The sequence below is a fragment of the Pithys albifrons genome, chromosome 18 (assembly GCF_047495875.1).
Source record: "Pithys albifrons albifrons isolate INPA30051 chromosome 18, PitAlb_v1, whole genome shotgun sequence".
NCBI classification, from domain to species: domain Eukaryota; kingdom Metazoa; phylum Chordata; class Aves; order Passeriformes; family Thamnophilidae; genus Pithys; species Pithys albifrons.
In genome coordinates, this window is record NC_092475.1 from 12,904,145 (window position 1) to 12,924,863 (window position 20,719).

A 20,719-nucleotide genomic window follows, 5' to 3' on the forward strand; every position below is an offset into this window, starting at 1 on the left:
GGGATGGGGAATCCACCCCCTCTCTGGGCAGCCCATTCCAATCCCTGAGCACTCTCTCTGCAAAGAAGTTTTTTCTAATCTCCAACTTCAATTTCCCCTGGCAGAGCTTGAGCCCATCGTGCCCCCTTGTCCTATTGCTGAGTGCCTGGGAGAAGAGACCAACCCCCACCTGGCCAGAACTTCCCTTCAGGCAGTTCCAGACAGTGCTGAGGTCACCTCTGAGCCTCCTCTTCTCCAGGCTAAACACCCCCAGCTCCCTCAGCCTCTCCCCACAGCACTTGTGCTCCAGTCCCTTCTCCAGCCTCGTTGCTCTTCTCTGGCCCCACTCCAGCCCCTCAATCTCTTTCCTGACCTGAGGGGCCCAGAACTGAACACAACACTCAAGGTGTGGCCTCCCCAAGGCAGAGTCCAGGGGAAGGGTCACTGCCCTGGGCCTGCTGGCCACGCTAGTTTGGATCCAGGACAAGATCCCATTGGCCTTCTTGGCCACCTGGGCACACTGGTGGCTCATGTTGAGCTTCCTGTCAATTAGTACTCCAAGGCATCTTCTGGCATGAAAGCCCTTTTCCTGCTCCTTTTGGAGTGTCCATTCTGTGCAAAGTGGTGCTTTGATGTTCTCATGATCCTCCCTTTTCTCCTCTTCAGCTGATCACGGGTGGATCATGCAGGCAGGAATTCCTGGTGCTGAAGAGGGGAGAAAGGTCCCTTCCTAGTGCTGTAGGGTGACCCCAACCCTGGGCAGCTCTGGGGCAGGGGCTGAGTTTGGTCTGTTGGTCCAGTGTGTGGGATGTTCAGGAGTGTAGAAGAGCTTTATGTCACCTCTTTCTCCTGCTTTTATCCCTCCCAACATCTCGTCCTGCCTCTCCCTTACTCCTCCTGGCTACAAATACCTCTGTAGTTTGGGCTCTGAGCTCGACTGCAAGTGTGGCTCAGAGAATGGAGGCACTGCTGCGACCCTGACTCAGCACAGTGCAAATGCTCAGCTCTTAATTAACAGCCGGGATTAAGCCAGCCCGTTTATCTTCCCTGCTAACTCTCCCTCCTTCTCTTTTATGAGCTTGCAGCAGCCTTGCCGTCTCTTTACACACGCTTTCTAAGTGGCTCCATTTCTCCCTCTGTAATTGATTTAATTAAGTCATTTGTTCCTTGTCTGAATGCTTAAATATTAACTTCCTGGCTTTGTCTCCAGCTGGATACTTCTCTCCCACAACAGTTACCTCCCTGCCCGGGACTCTGGCTGGAGGGACTCTATTTATCTTTGGCTCTGGGACCGTGGGGCTGATCTGTGCGATGTGGCACGTTCACTCTTGAAGTGTCTGGCTGGAGCAGAGTTTATTTAGTCCCTGTTTGCTTTTCCTCTGCCAGCATCCCCAGACAAGTTGTTTTTTTTTTTTTTTAGATTCATAAAGCAGTGCAATGGAAAGGGGAAAAGGAAGAGAAAATTTAAAAAGCATTAACAAAATGCTATTAATATGTGAAAATGAGTGCCTGGGCTGTCCTTAGATCTTTCCTGCTGAGGGCTGCAGGACATGGTGCACACATTGCTGAAGAAGGCAAGCAGTTCATGCTGAGAGCTCTCCTGGCACATCTGGAGAGGGGATGGTGATGGAGAAAGACAGCCATGAATCACTGGCCAAAGGCCTGCTGGGACCTGGGAGCCCAGATTACCACATGGCTGTGCCAGACTGTGGTTCAGGTCATCACCAGGCAGGAGCATCAAGCTCTGGGATGAGTGGAAATGAGGAAAAGGGAAGTGCTTCATCTGGGACAGTGCTCTTAGCTTTGCTGACAGCAGTGGCTTCATGTGGCTTCATTCAAAAATAACGTGGCCAGCAGGCCCAGGGCAGTGACCCTTCCCCTGGACTCTGCCTTGGGGAGGCCACACCTTGAGTGTTGTGTTCAGTTCTGGGCCCCTCAGTTGAGGAAAGAGATTGAGGGGCTGGAGCGGGGCCAGAGAAGAGCAACGAGGCTGGAGAAGGGACTGGAGCACAAGTGCTGTGGGGAGAGGCTGAGGGAGCTGGGGGTGTTCAGCCTGGAGAAGAGGAGGCTCAGAGGTGACCTCAGCACTGTCTGGAACTGCCTGAAGGGAAGTTCTGGCCAGGTGGGGGTTGGTCTCTTCTCCCAGGCACTCAGCAATAGGACAAGGGGGCACGATGGGCTCAAGCTCTGCCAGGGGAAATTGAAGTTGGAGATTAGAAAAAAATTCTTTGCAGAGAGAGTGCTCAGGCATTGGAATGGGCTGCCCAGAGAGGGGGTGGATTCCCCATCCCTGGAGGGTTTTAAAGTGAGCTTGGCCGTGGCACTGAGTGCCATGATCTGGTAAAGGGACTGGAGTTGGCCCAAGGGTTGGACTTGATGATCTTGGAGGTCTTTTCCAACCCAAGCAATTCTATGATTCTATGCCATCATCACAGAAAGCAGTGCAGAAGACAACCTGGGGAAAGGCCAACACAGCAACGGCACAGCAGAACCCCAATGTGGATGTTCTGACTCAATCATGACCAAGGCTTTGGTTCAAGAATGTGTCCTCTCTTCCTCACATGAGAAAAGGTGGTGGAATTGAAGCTTTAGAATCTCATCTGGTGCTGTCCCATGCTTGGATCTCTCACAGTCCCCAAGATGCTCGTGGAGGGAACAGGGCATCTCGTCTCCAGGGGGCCAACCTGCAGACCCCAGTCCCACCATGCAGTTTGGGGCAGCCTGTGCTTCAGATGATGTTTACAAACCTTGTTCTCCACTTTCCAATGGCTTCAGGATTTCCCCAGTCCTGGATGTGTTTTGGGCCCTGCCTTGTGGGAGAGCTGCAGGCAGGGAGCAACCAGGGAGGGGGTTCAAGGGAAGCTGGTCCACGAACCCACCCTCAGCCAGGGCATTTTGGACTTGTGATTCCCCACCACATGTCCCACTGTCTCTGCACCGTGTCCATCATCCCTCACAGAGAGGTGGGGTGGCCACTGTGCCAATGCCAAAGGGATGAGGAAAGCCCAGTGCCAGTAGCTTGTAGCCATGGTAGCCAGTGCCCTCAGCTGGGATGGATTGTCTGCTGCCCCCTGCAGAGCCTCAGCCCGTCTCCACAGACACTACACGGAGCATTTCTGCCATCAGCAGTGAGATGCCACCCCTTTGCCAGGTAGCCCTGTCCAGCACACAGAGGGTTAATGCTCTGCCATTTGTGCTGCTAATGATTATATGCAGGGTAATATCAAAGCTGTAGCTATTTATTTGCCATTGAGCAGGTGCTGCTGCTCCCACAAAGCAAATTTGCTTTCTCCTCCTGATGAAACAAGCAAAATAAAGGTTGCTCACGTCCCATTTCAGATATGGGTTTTTTTCCTTGTGCACCAGCTGAAAGACAAACAGAGAGAGGGAACTAGAATGCATATTATGCAAGAAACCATATAATCTAGGAGCATCTTTGATTTGGCTGCTGCTGTCACAGACATGCATTTCACAGAGAGGCTTCACCCCCCCTTTCTTTTGTTCTTACTGGTTTATCATTTGTGCCTTTGTCATTTTGTTCCTTCTTCTCTTCTCAGCCTCTTCACAATGAATCTTCATTTTCCCTCTGACACACTTGTATCTAAATTTCCTTATTTCCTGCCTTTTTTTATTTATATCTGTTGCCTGGTGATTTGATCATGCTGTGGAATACAGGATTAGCAATCTCCGTGTCCTTGGGTAGTGCTCAAGGACACCTGTTCGGCAAAGCGCCGTTTTCTTCCCCGTTTTAACCCCTTCCAGCGTGTGGAACAGCAATAAATAACAATAACTTGAAATATCCCCAGCACTGCATTGTAATCTTCATTCTTCAACAGCTGGCGTGGCCCTTTCTAAGAAGCTTACACGGGAATCTGAAGAATGTGACTCGGGGAAAAAAAATTATTAATACGTCCTCTTTGAACTTTGCAAATAGTTTAGCAGCTGTTCCTGCAGAGATAGCTCAGACTCTGCTGGAGAGTGCAATGCTAATTCAGCCATTAGCATCAAATGGGGTACCTGTCCCAGGAATCTGCCTGCAGCTCCAGGTCCCAGCTCCAGGCTCCCAGAATCCTGAGCCTCAGTGGGAGTTTTCTTCATTAGAGTTACCCAGCGAGGTTTGAAAGAGCTGCCTGATTTGACAGAAATCAGAAGAATTTGAGCACTAGATTGGAGCAAACTCTGTTAATTCACTAGGAAGGGTTTTTCCCTGGCATGGACAGAGTGCTGGCAGCTTTGTCCCAGTCCATGCCACCCACAGCCCCCTGTCCTCCTTCCATGGGGCCACCAGCAGTGCCATGGGCCATCTCTTGGACACCAATCCTGGTGACTGTCCTTCCTCAGTGGGATTTCCTGTGGATGATAAACCTGGAAACTCTCTGGAGTGTATTGAGGAGTCACTGGTGGGATTCACCGTTCTCTGCCATGTTCTTATTCCCTTTCTGAGCATCTTCCCATTGCAGGGGAAAAGGACATTGGATTGGAACCTGGTGGTGTTGGTGCATGGGATATACTGCCAAGATATCTTTGGAACCTGCTTCTTTCCATCAGGAAATCCAGACATACAGTCAAAGCATTGGGTTGGTGTCTCCCTAAACCCTGGAAACTCAGGGCAGAGGAATCAAGGAGTTCCTGAGCAATCTGAGCCAAGTGAACCCCAGGCTAACCCAAGGCTTCCCTCCTAAATGAGCTGAAATTGGACAAAACCAGCATTTCCAGTTGAGTTTATGAGTCTGGGCACTCACTGGAGACACAAAAGTAATGGGGATAGCAACAGCCCAGTTCAGTAATGCCAGGTAGCTCCATGGCCAAATGCATGTGGGATTTTTCCCATACAAATGCACAGCCTGGAGAACTACACAGTTCCAGAGATAAAGTCACACTCCGGGGGTAAATTACCCAGCAGAAAAATTGCTCACTCAGCAGAAAATAATAGATCACCCATTTAATCAGATCCATCTGCTCTCTGAACCTGACACCTCACCTGGTGACAGGACACTGCAGGTGTCTGCAGTGGGACAGAGGCATCTCAGGCCAGCTGTAAAGCTGGTTTATGGAAGATAAGGAAAGATCCCATGGGAATGGCATGCAGCAGGTGCTGCAAACTGCCCAATTCCAGCACTTCGCAGAGCTGTCACTGCTGGAGCCACCATGGCTTGCAGTTTTCCTCCTACAGCCCAAAGCCCTGGCTGTGAGGGGCTGATGGGTCCAAGCAGTTGCACTCGCCTGGAAGGAGGTTTCGGCATCTTCTGAGCATGGAGGAAAGCCAGATAAGGATCAAAGCACTGATCCCAAACAAGGTTTTAAGAGAGTCTTGGTGGAGAGCAGGATAATGATAGGGAGGATGTGAAGAGTCAGATCTGCTCTTAAGAGCCGGGTCCTGCACTTTGGCCACAACAACTCCCTGCAGCGCTCCAGGCTGGGCACAGAGTGGCTGGAGAGCAGCCAGGCAGAGGGACCTGGGGGGACTGAGGGACAGGAAGCTCAACAGGAGCCACCAGTGTGCCCAGGTGGCCAAGAAGGCCAATGGGATCCTGGCCTGGATCCAAACTAGCGTGGCCAGCAGGCCCAGGGCAGTGACCCTTCCCCTGGACTCTGCCTTGGGGAGGCCACACCTTGAGTGTTGTGTTCAGTTCTGGGCCCCTCAGCTCAGGCAAGAGATTGAGGGGCTGGAGCGGGACCAGAGAAGAGCAACGAGGCTGGAGAAGGGACTGGAGCACAAGTGCTGTGGGGAGAGGCTGAGGGAGCTGGGGGTGTTTAGCCTGGAGAAGACGAGGCTCAGAGGTGACCTTAGCAGTGTCTGGAACTGCCTGAAGGGAAGTTATAGCCAGGTGGGGGTTGGTCTCTTCTCCCAGGCACTCAGCAATAGGACAAGGGGGCACGATGGGCTCAAGCTCTGCCAGGGGAAATTGAAGCTGGAGATCAGAAAAAAATTCTTTCTAGAGAGAGTGCTCAGGGATTGGAATGGGCTGCCCAGAGAGGGGGTGGATTCCCCATCCCTGGAGGTTTTTCAGCTGAGCTTGGCCGTGGCACTGAGTGCCATGATCTGGTAAAGGGACTGGAGTTGGCCCAAGGGTTGGACTTGATGATCTTGGAGGTCTTTTCCAACCCAATCCATTCTATGGTTCTATGATTCTAAGACCGTGACTTCTCTTCTTGGAGAGGACGATCAGATGTGTTGTGTGCTTTTCATTGGAGGTTAGAGCTTGGATTTGTGAGCTTCCTCCTCTGTTTCCTTGGGAGTCTTTCGTGTGCTATCCTGGGAACACGCTTGTGCCCTCGCCTGGAGTGATGGGTGACTTACACCCTGGTGCCACTGTGGAGTCAAGGCAGAGGAATCTTTCAGGATTCTTTAATAACTGGTAATTGACACTTGATTATGGGTTCATCCATTCATTGTCCAAAGAACTGCTTTGCAGCACTTTGTCTCCACCAGGATAAAGAGGGAGCTCTCCTGAAACCGTGCAAGTAGTTCCCATTGCCTGGGTCTTTTCAGGTGGTGTGACTGACCCACTGTGCATGGAGGATGTACTTTCGAGTCATCTTGTGAATAAGCCATAAATTATGGTGATCCCAAGACACATCTTGTAGGAAAGTGTATAATAGTTACAAGAAAAACCCTCCAGATTTACAAGCAGAATAAAAACCAAATTTATACACTTGGGAGAAAAAAAAACCAGTTGTGGAATCATAGAAAGGAGAGCAAGGAGGGACTTAAGAGGTCAACCAGACCATACTGCTGCCTGAAGTCAGGATCATCTCTGCTTAAGCCATTCCTGATGGATGTGTGCCTAATCTCTTCTTAAACCCTCGGTGGTGGAGATTACACATCTCCCCAGGCAATCCCTTCCTGTGCTTAATTATCCTTACTGTTCCAACGCTCTCCAGTGCTTAGCCAACATTTCCCTTGTTACAGTTTAAGCCTCTTGCCTCTTTTCCTAGATGGAGAGGATCACTTGGTGCCTCCTTTGCTGTCTTTTTTTGGACATGTGGTTCCTCTTGGTCTTCCAGCTGAATGCACCGAGTCCTCCAGCTTTCCTCCTGGAGACCTTTCCCTCACTTTCCATCTCCTCTCTCCTCATGGTCTACCTCTTTTTCAAAGCAAACTCTGTGTAGGATTGGAGAAGAGACCTTTCCCCTTGGGATCAGCGCACCCCTTGATGGTTTTGGGAGAGTTTGGAGTTCTTTCCATCCTTCCCCAGGTTTGGGGAGCAGCATTCCTGGTGGAGCAGGCGGGCTGGGCTGCCGAGGTTCCCGATCACAGCTCCGGCTGTCGCTCAGCGCCTGCGTGACACGGAGCCGTTCGTGGGCGTCAGCAGGGTTTGCATTAATTGTCTTCTCTAATTAACTGGTTATCAAACAAGAACATTTCATTACGGTACAATTACCGGCTGCTTTGCTGAGCCACAGAGGTGTCAGGATTATGATCCCAGCATATGCTTCTTACAGCTCTGATTTTTTGTTTTCATAATCACTAACCATTTTTGCTTCCTCCCCCCCCCCTTCCCCAACCCACCCACTCACTTAATGACTAATGAATCCTCCTGCTAATGAATAAGGAAAATAAATCAGTGGGCATGGCAGGTTAGAAAGAAAAACATGCAAAATGTTTTGAGGATCCTTAAATCTGATAAATTACTTTGAAATTAAAATCCCTGGGAGAAAATGGGATTTAATTAGAAAGTAACATGGTTTTGTCAATGTTTAAATTAAAATTTTAAAGGTTATAAATGCAGCACTAGAGCTGCCTTTACACAGAGGATTCGTGAGAAGTTTTGTTCCGATCCGCTCTTCCCACGTCAGTTCAGCCCTTCCCAAGGGACAGGCAGCTCAGTGTCCTTGGTGGAGCACTGTGTGGGTGCAGAAGGCCCCCATGGGGAGGGCAGGACTGCAGAATTCTCAGCAGGAGACCCTTGGGGTGGTTCTTTACAATGAGGGTGGGCAGGCCCTGGCACAGGTTGCCCAGAGAAGCTGTGGCTGCCCCATCCCTGGAAGTGTCCAAGGGCAGGCTGGGTGGGGTTTGGAGCAACCTGGAATAGTGGAAGGTGTCCATGCCCATGGCAGGGCGGGAAATGAGGAGATCTTTAAGTTTCCTTCCAACCCAAACCATTCTGTGATTCTATGATTAAAAATCAGATAATCCACCAGGAACTTCCAGAGCTGGAGAAGCATCAGAGGAGCATCAGGAGAAAGCACCACCTGGGCTCTCCCTGTCACCCTTCTCAGTAGCCCTGCCCATGGCCAGGCTTGTGCCAGGGCTGTCCCAACAAACATGAAGGCTCCTGCTTGAGCAATTCCCTGTTCCCTTCAGGAGGATGTGCCACTTGGCTGCCCTTTCCCAGTCCTGCTGCATCAGACACCACCCAGCAGCACGTCCCAATAGGAGAGAGGTCCAGCACTCATGCTCTAAAAACAGGCATGGACAGGTGTAGAGTGGGAAAAGGGTCTAGCAGACAAAGCAAGTGATGGGGATGAAGATAGGCACAGACTTTATTGGTTATTCATTCATTTGCATTTTGGTTTAGGGAATCTTATTTACCTGCCCTCTCACTGTCCAGAAATTGCTGATTTTTCTCCAGGCAGGTCTTTCTGATAATTGAACTTGTCTCTGCATAGCTGTGAATACTTTGATCTCCAACCATCCCAGATTAAACGAAAAAAAGAAAAAACACTGTTGTATTTTGATATTACAGAAGGAAAAATAATTAAATATGCTTTTAATCCATCAGCACCCATCTGTGGCAACTGTTGCACAGTGAATTCATATTTCATTGCTGTGCTGGGTACCACATTTAAGAGCCTCCAGCAGCAGAGCTGGTGGACACAGTAAATGCTGTGGTGGTGGCACTGCTGTTGCTGCAATGGGCAGAAACCTGGGCTGGTGGAAGATGTCCCTGCCCATGGCAGAGAAGTGGAACTGGATGAGCTTTAAGGTCCCTTCCAACCCAAACCGTTCTGTGATTCTGTAATAAAAGATGTGTAGAGAAAGGTAATAGCTTTTATTAAGGGAACTGCTACTGTTTGAAGGAATAGTTGCTTTTCACAGGGAAACTCTTCTTCAGGCTGACATTTTGAAATGTAATTTTGTTCTGAATGGAGCAAATATGATATTTCCTGAATACCATAAAGCCAAAGACAAACTTAGGGAAACGCTCCATTTCAGAAAATTACCGTCTGAGACCTCCAATGTGTCGAGTCAAAACGTTTCATTACAGGAGTTGCTGTGATTTGGCAATGAAAATAAGGCTTTCCAATCCTTTTTTAATAGAATTTATCCACACTGATTTTAAATTCAGGTAACTGGATAGTTTAACAGCTGGAGGTTATTCTCCCTTTGGAGGTCAGTGTTGGGAGGGTGTCTGGGCTGCTGTCATGGAGCTAAATCATCAAATCTTAAAATTGTTTTGGTTGGAAAAGACCTTTAGAATCATCGAGTCCGACTGTTCCCCCAGCACTGCCAAGGCCACCACTAAACCATGTCCCCAGGTGCCACATCCATGTGGCTTTTAAACACTTCCAGAGATGGTGACTCCACCACTACCCTGGGCAGCTGGGCCAGGGCTGGATCACCCTTTCCATTAAGAAATTTTTCCTTAAATCCAGTCTAAGTCATTAGAGATGTGCCTATGAAGTTCTCCCAGCACTGCCAAGGCCACCACTAAACCATGTCCCCAGGTGCCACATCCATGTGGCTTTTAAACACTTCCAGAGATGGTGACTCCACCACTACCATGGGCAGCTGGGCCAGGGCTGGATCACCCTTTCCATTAAGAAATTTTTCCTTAAATCCAGTCTAAGTCATTAGAGATGTGCCTGTGAAGCTTCAGCATCTCAATTGTTGAAGCTGCCACTGGTTTTAGAGCTGAATTAAATGTATGCAAATCTATTCTAATTGAATTCAACTTTCCATGCACTGCTTGAAGAGGCCTTTTTGTTTCCAGTGGGGAGAAGGGCTGGTGGGTATTTTTCTTGGAAATTTCTGCCTTTTTGCTTGAATTTTTGTTCTGTTTAAAAATATTCTTCTCACAGGGACTCCCTGCTGGAGACAGGCTGGATCACACCATGATTTTATTGGAGGTCCTCCACCTCCATATGTGGGGGACCAGGCTCTGGGCAGAAAGGGAACCAGCACTGTGACACAATCATGAGGCATCTCATTACAGGGAGAGATGGAAGAATAAACAATAAATTCACTCTTACCAACTTTTTTTTGTTCTTAGGGAGGTAAACTCTCCTGATACTTGCTCTTTCCTGGCAAGCTCAAGCTCCCCAAGTCATAAGATCAGTCAAAACTCTCAGCTTTTGTACAATGAGAAGGCAGTTCCCAGCTGTCCAGACTGCAGAGAAGAGCTGGAGTTTTAAGCTCTACAGGCTTAATAATGGGAGAGACAAGAAAACAAATGGGTAGTTTGGGATTTCTGAATGTCTTACATGTTTTTAAGTTAGTCTTCATCATAGAATCATAGAATGGTTTGAGTTGAGTTGACCTTAAAAATGGTCCTGTCATTTGAAGGTTTTGGCTTTGGTCTTGCTCTTCCAAGCCCCTGCATCACTCTTTGCCCTGGGTCCTGTTGGGAAGTGATTTTATTGAATCCACCTTGTAAAATCAGGCTGTGCCTCTTACAGGAGACATGCATAAGTACCTGTCTAGGCACACAGACTACTCTGGCCTGTGATGTGTCCCTGAATCCCAGCATGATCCAATCCAGGGGCTTTATTTTCGTGTTTTGGGGTAAATTCCTCTCCAGCAGAAATGAGTTTCTCATACCCATGGCCTCAGTGGAGGGGATCCCACTGAGCAGGCAGGGTGCAGCCCAGCCCACCATCCCCCTGTTTTACTTTATTAATTATCATCCTTTTCCTGGTCCTTTCAGGCATACAAGAGGAAAACAGAAGCTGCAAAGAAGGAGTACCTGAAAGCCCTGGCTGCGTACCGGGCCAGCCTCGTCTCCAAGGTACTGCTGGGACTCACGTTGCCCCTGGATGGGGCAGTGCTGTTGGTTGCCACTCACAGAAAGCTCTAGGAAGGAGCAGGTTTATAAGAAATACTGTGTAATTGTGATATCAGAACTGCTACCAGCATTAGCACCTTCTCCAGGAGCTCTAAGTGTGGTCGGGGTGAGGACCAGGCAGTCACCTGCCATTAGTGCCCTGCAAAGAGACCCTGCTTTGGGCTGGCTTCATTAGCAGAGGAGGGGTGTCCCTGTGCAGGGTGGAGGGGTCCCTGTTGCCTGTTCCCACCACCATCAGCTGTTCCTCACTCAGCTCTCAGGGTGTGAGTGCAGCAAATAAGGGCAGGAGGACGGGGCTCACTGTGGGTGACACCGGGGACTGGCCCAGGGGGAGGTGACACCCCAGTACAGGGCTCACTGGCCAGCACTGGTATCAGCATCCTGCTCCACCCTGCTCCAGACACTTGGGCTATCCTCGCTGCTCAGCACCCCAGATCCTGCTTCTCCTGTGCACACTCAGCCTGGAGCAGATTTTTAGGGAGTTTTCAGGAGCAAGACCCCTACCTGTGGGTTGATGAGCGTGTGAGCACATCCATGCTTAATGCACCACTGCCCAGAGAGGCCATTTCAGTGCCTAACAGGGAACTTTCAGAGCATTTCAGGCTCATACAGGAATGATGAACTAAGTGCTTGCCCATCCCAGTTCTCCAGATGTGAACTGCCCTCCTCCACATCTCCAGAGAAGGGACATGGGCATTTACTGCCCATGAATTTGAGGTGGAGTTTGTAGGTTTGCTGGCTATGGGGTAATGGTGCCCTTGGGTTGTAAATGTATCAGGTTGGTTTCCTTTCAGAGCTACTCCTGGTACTATACCACATCCTCAGCACTTCATCATCACATTCAGCTGCCATGGGAAATAATGTGATGTCCCAAATCAACCATCATCATCTGCAGGATCTGTGTGATGGTGCTGAGCTGGGAAGCCTCAAAGTCCCTGTGCAGAGTGTTAGCTGTCAACTTGTAAACAGAAGAGCAGCCAGGACAGAAAAAAGGAAATGGGAAGGACTTTGGGGAGTTTAAAAGTTCTTCTTGGTCCCTCTGGAAAATCTGAGAGGATCCTGCCCGGATTGTGCCTTGCAGCAGTGTGGGGCAGGTGCTTTGTGGCTCCATTTTTATCCAATTTCTCCAATGACAAACTTTGTTTTTGAGTGAAGCAGCACAGTGTGATCCTGGCTGATGGCTAAGAAAGGGTCTGGAGTATCACTACAGAGCCAATCACAGGAAAAAAGCCTCCTTGTCCAACCCAGGAAATTTCCTCTTGTTGTTCTCTATGTCCTGCCAAAGTGAGGGCACCATTGTCCAGTGCACTGTAGACACACCAGGGCTGCAGGAATGCACAGGATTGGGAAAGCACAAGTTTTATAGACCCATTTGTTCTCCTTTGGAAGCAAAAGTGACTTTGCCACCCACCTCTGTGGACTGAAGCAGTGAGCTGCTGATGGGCAGTTTGCCTCTGCACTGGTTAATTCCCTCCGGTGCTCCAGACTCCTCCAAAGGCACAGTTGAAACTGAGATCAGCTCAGTTGGTTAAAACTTGGTTGTAATAATGCCAAGGTCATGGGTTCAATCCCCTGTATGGGCCACTGACTTAAGAGTTGGACTCAATGATCCTTGTGGGTCCCTTCCAACTTAGAATACTCTGTGATTCTGTTACAGGACCTTAGTTTTCCAGACATGAATTCTGCACCAGACAAGGAGCTGCACCAGCCTGTGGTTACTCAGCTGCTACAGCACTAGGAGTCACATGCTGGCTGGTGGGAGAGGAGCAGGAGCTGTGGGGTCTGGGTAGCTCGGTTGGACAGATGGGCATCGCAGGACACATGATGATGTTCCCTCTTTCCCTTCCTCATCACCTTCCATTCTGTTTTCCCACAGAGCTCTGCCGACCAGGGGGAGACGAAAAGTGCCCAGAGCAACCCCCCTTCCAAAATGATCCCCCCCAAGCAGCCCATGTACCCGATGCCTCCACAGGCTTCCTCACCCTACCCCGGCCTGGGTTCCTTCCTGTCCCCGTCGGACCTGCAGAACTACCGTGGCCACCCCCACCCCGGGCTCTCCAGGACCCTCAGCTCCAAACCCATGCTGCCCAGCATCAGTGCCTCCCCTCCACCCTCCTTCCAGATCAGCCCCCCGCTCCACCAGCAGCTGTCCTTGCACCACCCGCAGAGCTCCCTCCTCAGCCAGCCCCTCAGCATGCAGCAGGTCCCTCAGCAGCCCCTCCTGTCCCCCCCCATGGCACTACAGGTACAGCCCCCCATGAACGCCTCGCCTCCCGGGCAGCAGGTGGGTGCTGGCACTGGGGCTTCTGGGTGGTTTGGGGCTGGTGGGTGTTGGTGTTGTCCCCAAGGGAGTCTTCTGACTCAGTGGAGTGTGTCCAGAAAAGGGAATGGAGCTGGGAAGGGGCTGGAGCAGCAGGAGTGGCTGAGAGAGCTGGGGGGGCTCAGCCTGGAGAAAAGGAGGCTCAGGGTGGACCTTCTTGCTCTCTGCATCTCCCTGACAGGAGGGGGGCGCTGGAAGGGGTTGGGATCTGCTCCCAGGGAACCAGCAATAGGACAAGTGGAAACAGCCTCAAGTTGGACCATAGGAGGTTTAGATTGCATATGAGGGAAAACTTCTTCCTGAAAGGGTGATCACTGGAACAGCTGCCCAGAGAAGTGGTGGAATCACCATCCCTAGAAGTGTTCAAAAAACTTGGAGATGTGGCACTTGAGGACATGGGTTAGTGGTGGCCTCATCAGTGCTGGGTTTGTGGTTGGACTCAATGATCTTTGAGGTCTTTTCCAACCTAAATGATTTCATGACTCCTTCAGCACAGGGATTGGGCTTTAGCTCTGCAGAGTCAAAAGTGGTTTCTGTAATTTGGTGACAGTTTATGTCCACAAAAAGGGCATAAAAGGGGATCCCCACAGTCACTTTAATTGGTGTACTTGTTGCTGAGGGCAGCATTTTGTAAAACTTCATTCCACATAAATTTGTGAATAAAAAATTAAAAAAATAAGTACACCACATTACCCTAATGGGACTGTTTTGGAGAAAATCATGTTCTTGGTCAGATAACTACCATGAGTGTTTTATATACATTGCCTAATGTTAACTAATTAAACCCATCCTAGAAGAGTGGGAAAGCTGATCAACTTTCAGCTAAAGCAGCCCACAGTGTCTGTGTTGAATTGCCAGTGGTGACAGCTGATGGGGATGGTGGGGAGGGTCCTCACCTTGATACCTTGTTGTGATGGGTTCATGCAGTGCTGCAGAGGGAGCTGAGCTGCACTGGAAGTAGAACAGTATGTTTGGTGGCCAGACTGCAAAAAAACCCAGAGACTTTTATGGCTGCTTTTCTTCCACAGCCTTTCCCACCCTCTGAGTTGCAATAACTCACAGGTCCCACCATGGTGGGTTTGGGTCCTGGGCTTGGAGCCCCCCTCTGTGTCCCTGGGGCTCCCCCTTTGCTCTGCACTGCTGCATTTTAGGGACAATGCATGTCAATGTGTTTATGCACCGCTATTAGATCTGCTGTTCTCCTGCTGTGGATGCTCCTGTAACCCTCCTGTCCTTTCCACCCCACAGGACTTCTCCCATATTTCGTCTGAGTTTCAAAGCAGTGTTGGACCCCGTTCTCCTGGTGCATCAAACCCTCCAGGAAGCACTGAGTGGGACAGCGACTACCCCAGCAGAGAGTGTGGGGTCAACCACTGCAGGCCAGTAGACAAAAGAGCTCATTGCTGATGATCTGAGCTGTGACAGTGTCCAACAGCTGGGAACTTGCCCTAATATGTACAGCAAGTGGGTAGGCCAGTTATGGTCAAGCAAGTTCAAGGCTTCCTTGTGTCTGTAGGCTCACTGAAGTGGTGCTATGGGAGCAGGTAGATTGGATAAAGTCTTGATTAAATCATGGATGAATTCTTCATTGGATGCCAAGAGATTTCTCCTTTTTTATTATTTCTATCCTATTAGTAATGGAGGAGTTGGCCACATTTCCTTCTGGAGCAGACCAGGGAAGCCCATTCACCCAAGCAGAGTCCCTGGAGGTTTGAAGATGTCACGTCTATAAGGCCAGGGAGATCTCATTGCAACCTTCCAGTATTTAAAGGAGTCCTATAAAAGGAACAATTTTACATGGGTAGATAATGATAGGACATGGGGGAACAGTTTTAAGCTAAGAAAGGAGAGATTAAGATTGGATATTGGAAAGAAATTCTTCCCTGTGAGGGTGGGCAGGCCCTGGCACAGGTTGCCCAGAGAAGCTGTGGCTGCCCCATCCCTGGAAGTGTCCAAGGTCAGGTTAGATGGGGCTTGGAGCAACCTGGGCTGGTGGAAGGTGTTCCTGCCTGTGGCAGGGGGTGCAATGAGATGAGCTTGAAGGTCCCTTCCAACCAAAACCATTCTATGATTCCATATTAGGAAATCTCTGTCTGTTCCTAAAGCAACTGCTCTTATCCCTGAGGCCACAACCTCACATAATGACTCTACCAACAGGTCTCTTATCATTCCTGGGAGTTCATCCCAACAGTGTACAAAGCCTCAGTCCTTCCCAGAGCCACATGATGCTCCATCCGTCCACACTAGGCAGGGAAAGCCAACAGATATCTGCACAGATCCCTCCCTTATGCCCTCCAGGCTCTGGCATGAATGTGCCAGAATGAAGGTTCGTTCAGTGCTTCTTGAATTCCCAAAAATCCAAAACTCTCAGGATAATCTTAAAGCTGGGGAATGGGGAAGGTGTGGAAGCCATTTCCAACCACTGCCTCATCCACTGCTCCTGGCTCAGCTACAATGGTTTGGAGATTCTATTGTGCTTTGTGAAACAGGCCTGGGCTTTGCTGGGGGAGCAGGTTGGGAAGGAGGCTGGGAACCTTTGGAGTATTGTTTGATTCACTAGAAGCACTGGAACACGGTGCTTTCAGAGGAGATAATAGCCAGCTCCCAGGCTTTTCAGAGCACAGCTCCCTCTGTGCCAGCAGAGCACTTACAATGGCTGGGCTGTACAGGCTGTACAGACATTTATTTCTTTCAGGGAAATAAATAACTTGCTGATCCATTAGAATCTCTCTGTGTCTGCCTGCCCAAGGGGGCTCAGTGGTGTGGGCTCCGACAGTGACCTTTGTGTGGTCCTTCTGAGGTCTCTGCAGACAATCTGGAAGAAGGAACATGTTTAGGGCTTGATTATAAAAGTCACTTTACATGTTGTGGGCAAAATGCTAAAGGTACTTGGAGGGTTGTGGATCCCAGTTCCCAGAGGTGCTGAGCAAATCCCACAGAAATCATATCATAGAATCATAGAATGGATTGGGTTAGAAAAGACCTCCGAGATAATCAAGTCCAACCCTTGGTCCAACTCCAGTCCCTTTACCAGATCATGGCACTCAGTGCCATGTCCAAGCTCACTTTAAAAACCTCCAGGGATGGGGAATCCACCCCCTCTCTGGGCAGCCCATTCCAATGCCTGAGCACTCTCTCTGCAAAGAATTTTTTCTGATCTCCAACTTCAATTTCCCCTGGCAGAGCTTGAGCCCATCGTGCCCCCTTGTCCTATTGCTGAGTGCCTGGGAGAAGAGACCAACCCCCACCTGGCCAGAACTTCCCTTCAGGCAGTTCCAGACAGTGCTGAGGTCACCTCTGAGCCTCCTCTTCTCCAGGCTGAACACCCCCAGCTCCCTCAGCCTCTCCCCACAGCACTTGTGCTCCAGTCCCTTCTCCAGCCTCGTTGCTCTTCTCTGGCCCCGCTCCAGCCCCTCAATCTCTTGCCTCAACTGAGGGGCCCAGAACTGAACACAACACTCAAGGTGTGGCCTCCCCAAGGCAGAGTCCAGGGGAAGGGTCACTGCCCTGGGCCTGCTGGCCACGCTAGTTTGGATCCAGGCCAGGATCCCATTGGCCTTCTTGGCCACCTGGGCACACTGGTGACTCCTGTTGAGCTTCCTGTCCCTCAGTCCCCCCAGGTCCCTCTGCCTGGCTGCTCTCCAGCCACTCTGTGCCCAGCCTGGAGCGCTGCAGGGGGTTGGGGTGGCCAAAGGGCAGGACCTGGCCCCTTCTAGACATAAACACCATTTCTTAGGGGAAACACTTGATTCCCTCTGCAAATCCCACTGCCTGAGCCCCATTAGAAAGCCCAGGGCACTCTAGAAACAGGTGAGATGTTCCCATAGCAGTCAGGCCTGAGTTTTGTGTTGCTAAAACAAGCTCTGTGCCATCTGGCTGGAGTGCTGCATTGTAAGCAGAGGGCCCATGCAATTCATGATCAAAGCTCATGCATTTCATGCCTTTGTCACAGCAGAAATATCAAATTTCATGGGTTTATCGCAGCTTCCTGGAAAAAAAAATCATTCTAAACCCAAACAGATTATGCAGAGACTTCCAGATAATTATTAGAGTAGATTATAGCAAGGAACTAAGATGGATATAGATAAGTGCTGCAGAGAGTGCTTAGTGCACTGAAAAATGCCATACTGGCTGCTAAGGATGCCCCATCCCTGGAATTGTCCAAGGACAGGTTGGATGGGGCTTGGAGCAACCTGGGCTGGTGGAAGGTGTCCCTGACCTGGCAGGGGGTGGAATGAGATGACCTTTGAGGTGCCTTCCAACCCAAACCATTCTGTGATTCAGTGATCATCCTGCTCATGCTGCTTTCTCCAATGTCCTTGGTACCAATTTACATCCAAAGTTCAACGTTGCCCTTGGGCTCCTTGGTGGCACCTTGCCATGAGCTGGGTGGGTCCAGCCATCAGCAGGACTTGGGCACAGCAGTGAGGAAGGGAAGGCAGGTCTGTTGGGTTTGATTTGTTGATGCTCTTTTAGGTATAATCGGGAAGTCTCTGGATCATGTAATTGCCCATTTCAACCTCAAAAGTGCATTCAGCCTAATTGCAATTAAAGCAGCACACTGAGGAGCAAAACCTGCAACTGGCTGGGAAGAAAAGGGATTATTCACTGCTGGGTTGTGAGTGAGGTGTAGAGTTCCAGAGTCCTTAAGGAGAGGATGGTCCCACCCTCCCCAGCACACGGGCAGCCCTGTCTGGCTCTCTGGGTTATGATTTTTATTTCATGTCTAACCTTGCTATTTCTTTAGCTTCCAACATGTGTTGGCACTGGGTTAGCTGGGGTAAAACCCTCCCCATCCTCATTTTCTTTTGTGTTTGTCATCCAGACAACTGAAAAACTGCCAGGGTTGTCTTTCTCTCCGTCCTTCTCCATTAATAAGGGAACTGCTGTAGGGATTTTTGTTTCCCAGCCTATCTGTGCTAGTTAAAATGCCATTAAGTGACACTTCTTCCCTCATGCCCCTCAAATTCTGGGATCCTGTGTGCAGACATTCCTTAATTCATAGCTCAGCCATGTTAGAGAGAGAGAGAGAGTTTTAAATGTTTCTTAGCTCCTGCTCTCCCCATTCTTAATGACTTTTTGCTTACTGACTTCCATCCAATTTTCCTGGCTCTTTCTGGGCTGAAGCCCAAGCTGTCCTCGATTGTGAGCAAAGACATGGGTAGCATTTCTCAGCTCCTGCTTGGTGTGTGACTAGCACTTCCCACAAGTAACTGCAGCACACAATTTTACTGCTTTTTTGCCATCATATCACAAACTCTTTTCATAGTTCCCTGTCTCCCTCACCTGACAGCCTGATTCTGCCACTTGCTCTTTCCCAGGCACTGAATTCCTCTGTTTTGCCATGATTTTCTGCAAGGGAGGTGGCTCACCTCTGTCAGAAGTGGCTCACCTCTGTCAGAAGTGCAGCTTGGTTTACAATCATGTGCAAATACTTCATAATTCCTTAATTAAATCTTAATTCCTCAAAGCATCTCACTTGTTTTTTCTGCCTTGTTTTATGATTGCAACTCTTTCCACACCTTCAGGGATTGGGTCCCTTCCATCCCAGGACATTCTATGATTCCAAGATTTACCTTTGTCTCCTTGCATTTAGGCACTTTGGGGATAACACTGAACTGGATTCATCTTTTCTTGGCCTTCCTCTCATTTGCAAGGCACAAATTAAGTTCTTTTTGTATATCATCCTTTAGCAACTTTTCTCCCCTCTTCCTGTCCTCCTCTGGGCTAAAGGATGGGACACTCTCCATTATGCCTTGTCCAGACACAAAAAAATAACATGTGCAGCCACTCCATCCAGACATTAATAACCTTCTAATTCCTGCTAATGGCAAAGTGATCCTCTCCAAATGGGGGAATTTTCCAAATCAGAAGCTAAATGAGCAAACACTATAAAAAGGCAAAGATAACCCATCACAACTGCACTTAGTTTGGATTCAATTATTTATGGTAATACTTTGTAATGAACTGGGAGATGTTCTGTAGCATGTTTTGTAAAATTAATGAAGTTTTAGTACTGGAATACCTCACTGCTTGCTCAGTGGCATTAAATCTTCTCTGAGTGCAGTAGGGAAGACTCTGCATTTTAAATGCAGATTATAAAATGTGGAGATTAGCAAAGGGTGGGCCCTTCACCCTGTCAGAAAACAGCTCTATCAACAGCAGCCTTGCTGTCTGCCCCTTCCCTATCACTCCACTCACAAACACGTCCCCACCAGGATCACCCAAGGCTTTGAAATGTTCTTCACCACTTTTTAAGGCCAAGATGTCCTTCTGGAGCCAGTGATGTTTCCCCTCATGTAGGTGTAGGTGATAAACCCCATTATAGTGAGATTAGCTCAGTTGGTTAAAAACTTGTTGTAATAATGCCAAGGTCACGGGTTCAATCCCCTGTATGGGCCATTGACTTGAGAGTTGGACTCGATGATCCTTGTGGGCCCCTCCAAACTCAGAATAGTCTGGGAGTCTGTGACTTAGTTAAAATGCCTGGATTGCAAAGCAAAACCCACACAGGATGTCAACCAGAGGAGAGGGGGTTCAATCAATCCTCTCTTTACTATTTCATGATAAAAAAAGAGAGGATCTGGTCTCTGATGGCAAATTGAAGTGGGCAGAGGGTTGAAATGCCAGGTGTCACAGGCAGGGAGGGGAGCAGAGATGTCACTCTGCACACCTTCCTGCACAGCCATCCCCACATGGTGTGTCTCAGTGCTGGGAGCTGATTTCCCTCTCCAGAACACACCTGGACCACTTGAAATCAAAATCGTTGCTTCAGTAATGTGATAATTCACAGCCTGGTGGGCCAGGGATGTGCAGAGCACACAGCCTGGCTGCTGTCCCACCAGCCCTCCTCAGCCTCCTTGTTCCTCCTCCTGTCTTCTCCAGACCCACAGAAAAGACCAGCTAATCCTGCTCTCTCAAAGGTTTCTTCCTCTCACTTCCTGATCATTAATTTTTCTAATTGTATGTATTTGGAGAGAAGGGCATCAAGCACAAGGTCTCCTGCTCCCATGCTCTTAAGCCATGAGACAAATGCAGATCCTCCTCACAAACATCTTCAGGCATAAGCCCCTCAGTGCCATTTTTGGGACCCTTGACTCCTTATGAAGTAGAATGGCCTGTTTTATCCAAAAGCAGGTGTACACTTTCTGAAAGTCCATGGTTCAGCCCAAGGACAGCATGTGGTGAAGAAGAGGTGGTGGCCCAGGGGCTGGTCCCAGGCACAGCACTCCAGCATCCTGCTGGTGTCATCTGCAGGGACATCCTGCCCTGCAGCCCCAGCAAGAGCAACAATTAAGTCACAGGAAGGAATGTATGTCATAGTCCTTAGAGTTGAAATTCAGGGAGAAATAAAATTGCCCCAGGTACTGGAATGGGCTGCCCAGAGAGGGGGTGGATTCCCCATCCCTGG

At 49.4% G+C, this 20,719-nt stretch overlaps 1 protein-coding gene across 1 annotated transcript in view; it reads left to right on the top strand.

The window, feature by feature from the left end:
* TOX2 (TOX high mobility group box family member 2) overlaps nt 1-20,719 on the top strand; it is a 168,290-nt gene that overhangs the window by 145,056 nt on the left and 2,515 nt on the right. Inside the window, exons 6-8 of the mRNA XM_071572680.1 lie at nt 10,851-10,931; nt 12,865-13,272; nt 14,557-14,687. Coding sequence (XP_071428781.1) covers nt 10,851-10,931; nt 12,865-13,272; nt 14,557-14,687 — 620 coding nt within the window. The remainder of the gene's footprint in view (nt 1-10,850; nt 10,932-12,864; nt 13,273-14,556; nt 14,688-20,719) is intronic.